Source organism: Mauremys reevesii, linkage group 21 (genome assembly GCF_016161935.1).
Source record: "Mauremys reevesii isolate NIE-2019 linkage group 21, ASM1616193v1, whole genome shotgun sequence".
NCBI classification, from domain to species: Eukaryota; Metazoa; Chordata; order Testudines; family Geoemydidae; genus Mauremys; species Mauremys reevesii.
Genome location: NC_052643.1, coordinates 1,997,227 through 2,009,731, shown reverse-complemented (window position 1 = coordinate 2,009,731; position 12,505 = coordinate 1,997,227). Strand labels below are relative to the sequence as shown.

Below are 12,505 nucleotides of genomic sequence, written 5' to 3'. Positions count from 1 at the left end.
CTGGGGGAGAACAACAAAAATGATCTAAGGTTCAGAAAACCTGACCTACGAGGAGAGGTTCAAAAAGCTGGGCATGTTTAGTCATGAGAAAAAAAGACTGAGGGGGGACCCGAGAGGAGTCTTCAAATATGTTCAGGGCTGTTATAAAGAGGATGGCAATCAGCTGAGCTCCACGTCCACTCTAGCTAGGACAAGAAGTAATGGGCTTAATCTGCAGCAAGGTAGACTTAGGTTAGTGATTAGGGAAAAGCTTTCTAACCCTGAGTACGTCTACCCCTGGAGTTGATGTGTGCCCCAGCTCATGTAGACATGCTCACGCTAGCTCTCACTGATATGCCGTGCTAACCATGGTAGCATGGGTAGCAGCGAGCAGCGGCACGGGCTAGCCGTGCCCAGACATACCCACAGGGGTCAGATGAGTTGGCACTTGGCACAGCGAGCCGTGCCATGCTCCGGGTGCTCCCATGGCTACACTGTTTTTAGTGCTCTAGCTCGATGACAGCTAGCACAAATCTGTCTGTGTGAACAGGGAATCACACCCTTCGCTTGTAGAGTAGAGGTAGCCTGTAAGGATAGTTAAGCGGTGGAACAGCCTTCCAAGGGAGGCTGTGGAATCCCCATCATTGGAGGTCTATGAGAACAGGTTGGACAAACATCTGTCTGGGGTGGTCTAGGTATATTTGGCCTGCCTCACCACAGCGGGTGGGACCAGATGCCCCCTTGAGGACCCTTCCAGCCCTCCATGTCTGTGATTCGATGAATACTCTTCTGCCATTGGTTTCCCCACGTTACGCAGAAGCAGCCGTCCTTCGAAGACGCTCATGGTTTGTTATTGCGGGATTTCTTATCGGCACTGGGTTTCATACACCGGCCTGTCATTCTAGGGCGTTAGCTACTGGCAGGGATGTGCACTGACGCGTGTGGCCTCGTGAACAGTTGGATAGGCAGAAAGCAAAGACAGAAACGGAACGAGAAATTCTAGGATTCCAGAATCTTCTTACACAACTGTTACGCCAGCTCCACCCCGCCACTCCCCCTGGCATTCCTGCGAGCCATTCGCTCTGCCCTGCTGTGCACCCTGAGCACACGGCCTGGGTCGCTCTGTCAGACAAAATGCATCGGCCCCATCTTGGGAGTGGGTGTGTGAAACAGAGGGGGCTTATCCTCAGCCCGATATAAATGAATCCCCACCGGGGGCAGGACCCTTCCCCGTCCCTGTGGCTCTGCCTGGCTCTCATTTCATGGCTTTTCATGTCTGAGCCCTTCTGCCCTTTCCCTACATGCAGGCCCTGTGTGCTGAGCCCTTCGGGGAGTGCTCACACTGACCACAATGAGCTGAGTCTAACTGGCTCACCACCAACAGGGCGAGGGCTCGCCAACTGCCCCCTCCCCCACCGTGTTCCTCTCGCTCTCTCCCTCCCCCTTGATCACCTCCTGGTCTCCTCCCTCCCCTCCCGCTCTGGAGATGGGAGCTTTACCAGCGCGCTGGTGTAGGTGGGATCCGAGGTGTCATCCTCCAGGAAGCGGGACAGGCCGAAGTCGGACACCTTGCAGACCAGGTTGCTGTTGACGAGGATGTTGCGGGCAGCCAGGTCCCGGTGCACGTAGTTCATGTCGGCCAGGTACTTCATGCCCGCGGCGATGCCCCGCAGCATGCCCACCAGCTGGATCACCGTGAACTGCCCATCGTTTTGCTTAGGGGGAGACAGGAAAAGTCCATATGGGATGAGGCCAGGGAAAGAGGAACGCAGACGCGGAATGACTTGCCTAGAGTCACGCAGGAGTCAGCAGCGCTCAGGACTAGGACCCAGGAGTCCTGAGTCTCTGCCCCAGAACTCAGCTGCTCTCACACAATCAAAGGAGACTCATCAGCCGTTTCTGCTGGAATAAGAGGCCTGGTGTCGCTGCCTATGACGGGGGCTGGGGGCCCTGGTGCTCTGACACAGGAATGGGCCTGCGAGGCTCAGGGGCACCGTGTCACCCCTAGTCCTGCCCAACAATCGCAGCATTCTCAAGCTAAGCACCACAGAGAACTTTCCACAGCCAACAATTCCCTGACCGGGGGGCGGGACAAGCCCCCTTCAGAGCTGTGATCTCAGAGAGCTGCTCTCATACAGAGAGGCACCTTGCACAGCAGGATTCGGGCACTAGACTCTCACTCAGCTACGTGGGTTACTCCGTTCAGCACAATGAATTATCCACCTCGGGCTGAGACACACAAAGGTTTATTTAGAGCGGATTGAGGGTGATATCCTGCCCCTATACAAGTCAATGGCAAAACTTCCATTGACTTCAACAGAGCCAGGATTTCACCTTGAGCGTGTGTGTGCCCTATGCATTGTGTGTGTGTGAGCGCATGTGCACTGGCAGGCAGTGTGTGCACATGTGCCCTGGCCATAGTGAGTGTGTGCGCTGTGCAAGTCGTGCATTTGTCCTTGCGTGTCTTGGTGTGCACTGTGTGTGTGGATGTCTGCACTTGAGTTTTGTCATGTTGTAACCCAAGTTATCGAATCCATGCTGCCAACACGGTGGTAAAGTGCAGTGTAGACAGACCCTGGGTATCTGTTCCTCGCCAAGTTTAGTAGTAGGCTGCAATCTGGCACCAATGTCTGTGTCCTGGAAGTTGTGTTTGTGTAGAGCCTACACTGTATTAATTGACACAGGATGTTCCCAGTCGTGGTTGGGCCCCACAAGAGGCTGGGCGTCAGTGTCCCCAGGGAAACCGCTGGGGGCTCAGAACGCCGACGTCGGACCCTGAGCGCATCTGAAACGTGTGTCCCACCTGTGAGCGAAGTGCTGCATGTGTATGTGTGAAACGTGCGTGCACAGCGTGCGAGCAGTCTTTGCTCACTGTGTGTGTGTGTGTGTGTGCAGGTGTGAGCAGTGTGTGCCCTCAGCCTGCGTGCACAGCCCTGGGGCAGAGCCTTCCATGCACAGGGCAGTGGCTCTCAGCCTGCAAGGTGAAAGCTGCTGGCCTGGAGGGGTGTAGTGCTGCCATAGGAAGAGGTGAGTCAGCAAGGGCTGGGCCCTGCTTGCCGCCTCCCCCTGGTCCCGGCATCCCCTCTGCCACTGCCCTTCCCAGCCCCTCGTACCCGGAGGAAGGAGTCCAGGGAGCCATTCTCCATGAACTCAGTGATGATCATGACAGGGGCGCTCTTGGTGACCACGCCCTCCAGGTGGATAACGTTGGGGTGGTCGAACTGCCCCATGATGCTGGCCTCGCTCAGGAAGTCCCGTCTCTGCTTCTCCGTGTAACCCGACTTCAGCGTTTTGATGGCCACAAAGATCTCTCTCTTGCCAGGCAGCTTGAGGTGCCCACTGCACACTTCCCCAAACTCCCCTGAGGTGGGAGAGAATGCAGATTACAAACGGCTGCTCTCTGCGGTGCTCTGCCTGCCCCGCAGACGCCCCTGCCTGGGACTCTGCTGCTCCCCCCAGTGCTCTGCCTGCCCCGCAGACGCCCCTGCCTGGGACTCTGCTGCTCCCCCCAGTGCTCTGCCTGCCCCGCAGACGCCCCTGCCTGGGACTCTGCTGCTCCCCCCGGTGCTCTGCCTGCCCCTCAGACCCTCTGCCTGGGGCCCTGCTGCTCCCTCCAGTGCTCTGCCTGCCGTTCAGACCCCCTGCCTGGGGCCCTGCTGCTCCCCCCAGTGCTCTGCCTGCCCCTCAGACCCCCTGCCTGGGGCCCTGCTGCTCCCCCCAGTGCTCTGCCTGCCCCTCAGACCCCCTGCCTGGGACCCTACTGCTCCCCCCGGTGCTCTGCCTGCCCCTCAGACCCCCTGCCTGGGACTCTGCTGCTCCCCCCAGTGCTCTGCCTGCCCCTCAGACCCTCTGCCTGGGACTCTGCTGCTCCCCCCGGTGCTCTGCCTGCCCCTCAGACCCTCTGCCTGGGACTCTGCTGCTCCCCCCGGTGCTCTGCCTGCCCCTCAGACCCTCTGCCTGGGACTCTGCTGCTCCCCCCAGTGCTCTGCCTGCCCCTCAGACCCCCTGCCTGGGACCCTGCTGCTCCCCCCGGTGCTCTGCCTGCCCCTCAGACCCTCCGCCTGGGACTCTGCTGCTCCCCCCAGTGCTCTGCCTGCCCCTCAGACCCTCTGCCTGGGGCTCTGCTGCTCCCCCCAGTGCTCTGCCTGCCCCTCAGACCCTCTGCCTGGGACTCTGCTGCTCCCCCCAGTGCTCTGCCTGCCCCTCAGACCCCCTGCCTGGGGCCCTGCTGCTCCCCCCAGTGCTCTGCCTGCCCCTCAGACCCTCTGCCTGTGACCCTGCTGCTCCCCCCAGTGCTCTGCCTGCCCCTCAGACCCCCTGCCTGGGACTCTGCTGCTCCCCCTAGTGCTCTGACTGCCCGTCAGACCCTCTGCATGGGACCCTGCTGCTCCCCCTGGTGCTCTGCCTGCCCCTCAGACCCTCTGCCTGGGGCCCAGCTGCTCCCCCCGGTGCTCTGCCTGCCCCTCAGACCCTCTGCCTGGGACTCTGCTGCTCCCCCCGGTGCTCTGCCTGCCCCTCAGACCCCCGGTGCTCTGCCTGCCCCTCAGACCGTCTGCATGGGTCCCTGCTGCTCCCCCCAGTGCTCTGCCTGCCCCTCAGACCGTCTGCCTGGGACCCTGCTGCTCCCGCTCCCCCAAACACACACCCCCACACACACCCAGCCCCACGCACCCCCCTCCCATGCACCCAGCCCCCCCCACACATCTCCTTGCACGCTGGCCCATGCACACCACCCCAGCACACTGGACCCACATAATACCTGCCCACCTCTTTTCTGGGGGCGGCTGAGTTCATCTGGAATCTCACCGCTGTTCCCCCTTGTTTTGTGTCAAATGCTTCTCCCGCGGCCCAGGCATCCCTCCAGCTGAGAAGCACTAAATCCTGCTCCCTCTGGGCCAGCCAGCTGGGCATGAGCATTCAAGAGCGCAGTGAGGCGTCCCTGCCTTGTGGGGCTGAGTGTGCTGCCCGCAGAGCACCCAGTGCCAGCTGACAGGGGCAGCTTGGTGCTGAGCTTGGGCACCCCACAGAGCAGGACATGCGTGGGCTGGCCCCATCCCTCTCTTACTGGCCACAGCTAGTTCCCCTGTCTCACTGGAAAAGCTGCTCAGCAAGCTCCTTCCTAGCCCCTGGGCTTGGCTACTGTGAGGGGGCTGTGGGGCTGATGGAGAGCCCAGCCCAGCCTGGCCCAGCCTACCTGCTCCGATCACCTGCTCAATTTTGACACAAGAGATGTCAATTTCCTTTGCAAATTCCCTGACGGCCTCATTGGGGTCTTCATAGGTGAAGGGGTCAATGTAAATCTTCATTCCAGGAGTCACTGCAAATAGGTGGAGGGAGAGAGTCAGACAGACAGAGGCACCCGGGATGACAGCCGGACAGCAAGAAGAAAGGAAGAACCCAGGCATGCCTGTGTGTGTGTGTGTGTGTGTGTACCCGGGTCTGTGTGCATGTGTGTGCACAAGAGAGATGCTGCTGCAGCAAGGGGCAGGCTCTGAACCCTGCAGACAGTGGGAGCATGTGCAGGAGAGAGGCATGTGGCATTCATGGGAAGCGCACGATCCAAGCAGAGCTTCTCGCTGGCTGAGCACAGAGCCCCGTCAGCAGGCCCCTCCTGAACACAGGGCTCATCCGCCACGGAGGAGCCTGGGTCCCAGGCCAAAGGAGCTACTTGCAAACAACGAAAATGGTTAAGTACAATTCCTCCACAATAGATGTTCCTGCAGCTCGGGCAGCTCCTGACCCAACCCCCTGCCTCCGTCTGCCCAGCGCACCCTCAGGGTTCAGGTATTAGGGACCTCAGGCCCAGCTGTGCTACAGCGAGACAGCCATCGCAGTGACCAAGGCCACAGAACCTGAGCCTGGGACCCAACCCCCCTGGAGCACTGTCATTTTGGAGTTTAATATGGGGGAATCCAGATGTTGGCCAGCACACCAGCCTGAGAGGGCAAGCTGCCAGATTCTGCTCTCAGCCCCGCCGGGCAAACCTCCAGGAACTCAGGCAGCGGGATCCAGAGGTGCCTAGCACCTAGGACTGACTAGCTGGGTGCTTTTATGTTGCCACGTCAGTATGCACTTGGGCTCCCAACCTTACACCCCAACCTACGAAGATGCTGGTCTAAGTGACTTACTGAAGGCCACGCAGCAAATCAGTGGCGGAGCCAGGGAGATGGCGAATCCACTCTGGTGCCCTGCCCACACTGCCTCCCCACAGATAACTGTACCCAGAGCGGGGAGGGACCCAACACTGGTCCCAGACACAGCCAGGCCTGGAGGCTGCAGACACCACGGCAGTTGAAAGAGCCAAGCTCCCCCTGCCAGACAGAGCAGAACACACAGGTGGGAGCCGGTCTGGAACTCACCACTAGCTTTGACTGCACATTGGACTCATTGCTGGGGGCTGGGCGGCCGGCACTGAGCACCGTGCTTCCCACTTGTTACCAGAGACCTGGCTCTGCCCCCCAGCGCCTTTCACCGGCTGTGTCCTAGCCTGCCACAGAACTTGGGCTGCTCTTGGGAGCCGAGCCTTGGAGCAGAGCGCGCAGTGGGGTCCAGCATGGAGCTCATGAGAGCACCAGAGCCAGAAGTGTTAGTCCTGGGTACGTGTCAGCGGATGGGAACCGGCCAGCGAGCCAGGATGCAAGGAAGGCCATTCTCTCCAGAGTGCGAGCCGAGGGTGTTCGAAGGCTGTACGGCGCTTCAGGGGTTTCTGGCACACACGCCGCTAGGGTGGCACGGCCGGGACACTGAGCAGCGTCTGGGGCTCTTATTGGTCGGCAAAGTGACAACCACAGTTACAGCAGCACAACAACAACAACAACATTGGAGCTCATTCAATGGCTGTGCAGACATTAACTCATTAAGGCCAGCCAAGCCATGAGATGGGACAATCTTTGCTAGCAGCTAGCTGGAAATGGGAATGCAGATTTGTACACCCTATGAGGCTGGGTCAACACTAGAAAGTTATGTGGACATAGCTCTGTTGTCAGGGATGTAATTTTTAACTGGTGTCCTGGTACAATCCCTGCGTGGGCACAATTATACTGGTAAAAAGATGCCTTATATTGGTATAGCTCATTCCTTTCCCCCTAGAGCAGGGGTGGGCAAACCTTTTGGCCCAAGGGCCACATCGGGGAATAGAAATTGTATGGCGGGCCATGAATGATCACAAAATTGGGGTTGGGGTGTGGGAGGGCTCTGGGGATGAGGAGTTTGGGGTGTAGGAGGGTGCTCTGGGCTGGGACCAAGGGGTTTGGAGAGCGGGCAGGCTGGGGCAGGGGGTTGGGGCGTGGGGAGAGGCTCAGGGGTGCAGGCTCTGAGTGGCGCTTACCTCAAGCAGCTCCCAGAAGCAGTGGCGTGTCCCTTCTCCGGCTCCTATGCAGAGGTGTGGCCAGGTGGCTCTGCACACTGCCACATCCACAGGCACCGCTCCTGCAGCTCCCCTTGGAGCACGTAGGAGCCGGAGCAGGGCCATGCCGCAGCTTCCGGGAGCTGCATGGAGCAGCCCTGACCCTGCGTCCCGGCTGGAGCACTGGAGTGGGGCCAAGGCACGTGGTGAGACCCCCAACCCAGTGCCCCAGCTGGAGTGCTGGAGCAGGGCAAGCCCCAGACCCTGCTCCCCAGCGGGAGCTCGCAGGCCGGCTTAAAACGGCTTGCAGGCTGCATCTGGCCCATGGGCCGTAGTTTGCCCACCTCTGCCCTAGGAGATGCACAGCAAGGGAGTGAATGGGGTTCTAGAGGGCACACATTGAAGTGGGATGGGGTTCTAGAGGACACACAGGGAGGTGGGATGGGGTTCTAGAGGACACACAGGGAGGTGGGGTGGGGTTCTAGAGGACACACAGGGAGGTGGGGTGGGGTTCTAGAGGATGTGCAATGCAGCAGGGTGGGGTTCTAGAGGATTCAAAGTGAAGAGGGGATAGGTTCTAGAGGTCGCACAGCAAGGCAGGGGGTTCTAGAGGACACACAGTGAAGCAGGGCGGGGTTCTAGAGGATGCACAGCGAGGTGGGGCGGGGTTCTAGAGGACACACAGTGAAGCAGGGCGGGGTTCTAGAGGATGCACAGCGAGGTGGGGTGGGGTTCTAGAGGACACACAGTGAAGCAGGGCAGGGTTCTAGAGGATGCACAGCGAGGTGGGGCGGGGTTCTAGAGGACACACAGTGAAGCAGGGCGGGGTTCTAGAGGATGCACAGCGAGGTGGGCGGGGTTCTAGAGGACACACAGCAAGGTGGGGTGGGGTTCTAGAGGACGCACAGCGAAGTTGGGTGGGGTTCTAGAAGACGTAGTGAGGTAGGGTGGGGTCTACAATTGGGTGAGGGTGGGGTTCTAGAGGATGCTCTCTGAGGAGATCAGAGGTTCTAGAGGCTGTTCTAGATGGGGTGGGATTCTAGAGTATATGGAGCGTGCTCAGCCATTAATTTCATGCTATGAACTATAAAGTTGCCAAATAAATTCCAGATTAAGTTTGGTCCCTAAATCAAAAAGTCAGGTTCATGGTGAAGACTCCCCAAATGGCTCCTTAAAGTGACCCCCTGGCTCCATGGTGCCCCATTTCCCAGGTAACTGACTGGGAGGGAGGTGAGGGTGTTTCCAGCAGGACTAGCCTCTACCGAGGGGCCTTCCTGTTCAGACTAAGGGCCTGGAGCCTGGCTGGGCCCAGTGGGTTTTTCACACTCTACACAGGGAAAGAGTGAATGAGAGAACGAACCGAAGAAGGAATGGACCCCCAGGCCAGGCACGGGTGCGCGGTACGTACTGTGGCCACTGGTATAGTGCTGCAGCTTGTCAGTGTACTCGGAGTCGGCTCGCTCGAAGCCCCGTCTTCTGAAAGGAAAGCGAGCACTGGGGTCAGGGGAGGGACGGGCAGGGCAGGGCGCTCCAAGCATGGGGCATGTCAGCACTGTCCCACCGTGCCCACACAGTCCCAATAACCCCTACCGTCTATGCCCCCCGTCCCCCTCACCCCCCCATCTGCCCTCTTCCCTCACTTCCCCCACCCCCACCTGTCCTCTTCGTTCACCTCCTCCATCCCCGCCTGCCCTCTGCCTTCACTTCCACCCTCACCTGGCCTCTCCCCTTACCTCCCCCACCCTCATCTGCCCTCAGCCTCTTGCCTCCTCCACCCCACATCCCGTCACCCTTCACCTCTCCCACTACCCCAGACCGAGCCCCGTGGGCCATGCCAGGCCGAGTGAGGTGGGGCTGTCCCTGGGCAGCGTGTGGTCCGCTCACCAGTAACCCACCTGTTGCACACAATGATGATGACGACCACGGCAATGAGGAACACCAGACCCGCTGCAGAGGAGCCGATGATGAGTGGCAGCTTCTCCTGGACACTGGTCTGGTACTCAGCTGGCACACAGGAAGGAGGGAACCCGTTACTGCGCCGTGAGACCCCCGCAGGTGTCAAGCTCACACGCGGGTGGGAGATGCAGCTCCCCACAGTGCAGGGGGGAGAGGGAACGTGAGCCTTCTGCCCCATCCCTGGCTATGGGTGAGGGGGGAATATAGCACCCTTTGCGGGTCCCAGCTTGGTGGGAACCCGTGGAGAACCTCTGTGCCCACCCCTCTTTGTCTGCTCACCTGAGCCCTGCCAGGTAGGGTGGGTGGGGGGATTCACAGCCCTGCAGCAGAAGGCACCAGCCCACCCTTCTGAAGCCCTGATCCTGGTCTCTGCCCCTTTACGCAGAGGGACCTGCCTGCCTGTCTCACCTTCGGTCATGGTCTGGAAGTACATCTTGCCACTGTAGCGGCCGTAGCCGGCCACGGTGCGTGCCCGCACCTGGAAGACGTAGATGGTGCCGGCTTTGAGGTTCTGCACAGTCATGGTGTTGGTGGGGCTCTTCACTGCTGTGGCATTGAATTCACTCAGATCCTGCCAAGGAAACAACACCTGCTGTTAGAGAGCCGAGCCCAGGCCCCTGGCCCCTCTCAGGCATGAGGAGCCTAGTGCAGCAGCTCCTCGCTTCTGAGCCCAGCACAGAACCTTGGGGAGACCAAAGCAACAGCTCCTGACACGCTGCTCAATACCCGGGGTCAGGAGAGCTCTGCTGGAGGGATTGGCTGCAGTGAACGACAAGAGAAACAAACATCTAAATGCTGGTCCCTCTACTGGTGGGTGGGAGGGCAGCCTGAGCTCAGCGTCACTTTGAAGGGGAGATCTGGGGAGAAATATGGTGCTGCAAAGTCCATGCTTCTGCAGTCAGGCCATCTGCCCCCCTCCACACACACCTTTGGTTTCTCTTCCTTTTCCCCATTAGCCCCCAGAACTTATAAGCAACCCTACCAAAACAACCCAGTGGAACACAGCCTGCTTAGTGAGGAAGCAAATCCCCCAGTGCTGAAGAGTGTGAATACCAAGACACACACTGGCTAATGAGACAGACATTAGCGTCAAGATGCTGTGAAGAGCACAAGGACCATTAGTGCCTGCACAAGGCCCCCGCAGTCTCCTGCTGGAATGGGGCCAGCTGAGGCGTTACCCAGGCTCCCACTGGATGGCTCTAGCCCTTGGGGCAGGTTCCCATTGAAGCCCCTTCAGTTTTCCCATTCACCCATAGGGGAGCAATAAAGTCTCTGCTCCGGCAGGTCTCCCGCTCCTGGGGTTTGCACCAGGGTCCCACTGGGTATCGAAATGGAAATTGCCTGTTGCACGGGGGACCCTCCTGTAGCAAAAGCTGAATCTGGATGGAGATAACGACTCTTCTGCTGGGAATGAACCTGCTCTTCATTCCGCACAATGTGAAGGATCAGCCTTCTCTGCACTTACGTCCCCAGCCCCGTCCCTTCCGCGGCCTACCCGCTTCCCTGTCTCCACCCCTTCCCCATCTTACCCAGCCCCAGCCCCCTCCCCACCCCTTCCAGGGCCTACCCACTCCCTGTCTGCACCCCTCCCCCAACTTACCCATCCCCATCCCCTCCCCACCCCTTCCAGGGCCTACCCGCTCCTGTCTGCACCCCTCCCCATCTTACCCACTCCCAGCCCTCCCCACCCCTTCCAGGGCCTACCCACTCCTGTCTGCACCCCTCCCCATCTTACCCAGCCCCAGCCCCTCCCCACCCCTTCCAGGGCCTACCCACTCCTGTCTGCACCCCTCCCCATCTTACCCAGCCCCAGCCCCTCCCCACCCTTCCAGGGCCTACCCGCTCCTGTCTGCCCCCCTCCCCCATCTTACCCACTCCCACCCCCCGCCCCCCCCCATCCAGGGCCTACCCACTCCTGTCTGCACCCCTCCCCATCTTCCCCAGCCCCAGCCCCCTCCACAACCCTTCCAGGGCCTACCCGCTCCTGTCTGCACCCCTCCCCATCTTACCCACTCCCAGCCCCTCCCCACCCCTTCCAGGGCCTACCCACTCCCTGTCTCCACCCCTTCCCCATCTTACCCACTCCCAGCCCCAGCCCCCTCCCCACCCCTTCCAGGGCCTACCCGCTCCCTGTCTGCACCCCTCCCCCATCTTACCCACTCCCAGCCCCAGCCCCTCCATGTGGGATCGGGGAGGGTGTTTCTTGTTGGGTCCTACAGGGATCTGTACTGGGTCTCGTGCTACTCAATATTTTCATTAATGACTTGAGGATGCTTATAAAATTTGTGGAAGACCCCATGCTGGGAGGGGTTGCAAGCACTTTGGAGGACAGGATTAGGATTCAAAACAGCCGTGACAAATTGGAGAATTGATGTGAAATCAACAAGATGAAATTTTATAAAGACAAGTGCACAGTGCTTCACTTAGGAAGGAAACTCAAACGAGCAGCTCCCAAATGGGGAGTAGCTGGCTAGGCAGTCGTGCTGCTGAAAAGGATCTGGGGACTATAATGGATCACAAACTGACTAGGGGTCAACAGTGTGATGCAGTTGCTAAAAAGGCGAATATCACGCTGGGGTGTATTAACAGGAGCAACGTATGTCAGATACAGGAGACAACTGTCCCACTCTAATCAGCACTGGTGAGGCCTCAGCTGGAGTCCCGTGTGCAGTTCTGGGCACCACATGTTAAGGCAGATATGGACCAGGTTTAGAAAGCCAAGCCTATGCGGGGGGGCGGGGGGCAGTTGGGCAATTTGCCCCAGGCCCTGAGCCCCACAGGGGCCCCGCGAGCCTTGGCCCGGCGGCGGTCCGGGTCTTCAGCGGCATTTCAGCGGCTGGGGGCCCTTCAGTGCTGCTGAAGACGTGGAGTGATTGAAGGGCCCCCCGCCACCGAAATGCTGCCGAAGACCCGGACCGCTGCCGGGCCAGGGCTCACGGGGCATTTCGGCGGCGGGGGGCCCTTCAATCACTCCACGTCTTCAGCAGCACTGAAGGGCCCCCCACCACCGAAATGCCGCCGCGGACCCGGACCACCGCCAGGTGAGTACAAGCGCCGCAGCAACCTGGCCTTGCCACAGGCCCCCTGAATCCTCCGGGTGGCCCTGGGCGTACGAGGAAAGATTCTGCGCATGTCTAGTCCTGAGAAAGGAAGATGAAGTGGGGACCTGGTAACAATCTTCCACCAAGGTCCGGGCTGTTGTAACCCGGGCGGGGCTCTCCATGA

The 12,505-nt window shown here is 59.8% G+C and overlaps 1 protein-coding gene across 5 annotated transcripts in view; it reads right to left on the bottom strand.

Moving 5' to 3' along the window:
- Positions 1-12,505, bottom strand: part of EPHB2 (EPH receptor B2) — a 254,352-nt gene that overhangs the window by 27,226 nt on the left and 214,621 nt on the right. For 2 of the 5 annotated variants that reach the window (XR_005590322.1, XM_039508880.1), the window contains exons 7-12: positions 9,689-9,851; positions 9,220-9,328; positions 8,685-8,800; positions 5,174-5,296; positions 3,093-3,340; positions 1,479-1,694 (exon numbers count right to left, since the gene is read on the bottom strand). Coding sequence is in view for 4 of the 5 variants with exons in the window: in XM_039508880.1 (XP_039364814.1) it covers positions 1,479-1,694; positions 3,093-3,340; positions 5,174-5,296; positions 8,685-8,800; positions 9,220-9,328; positions 9,689-9,851 (975 nt within the window). In the remaining variant the exon portion in view is untranslated. The remainder of the gene's footprint in view (positions 1-1,478; positions 1,695-3,092; positions 3,341-5,173; positions 5,297-8,684; positions 8,801-9,219; positions 9,329-9,688; positions 9,852-12,505) is intronic. The other 3 variants (XM_039508882.1, XM_039508881.1, XM_039508883.1) reach the window with 3 other exon arrangements.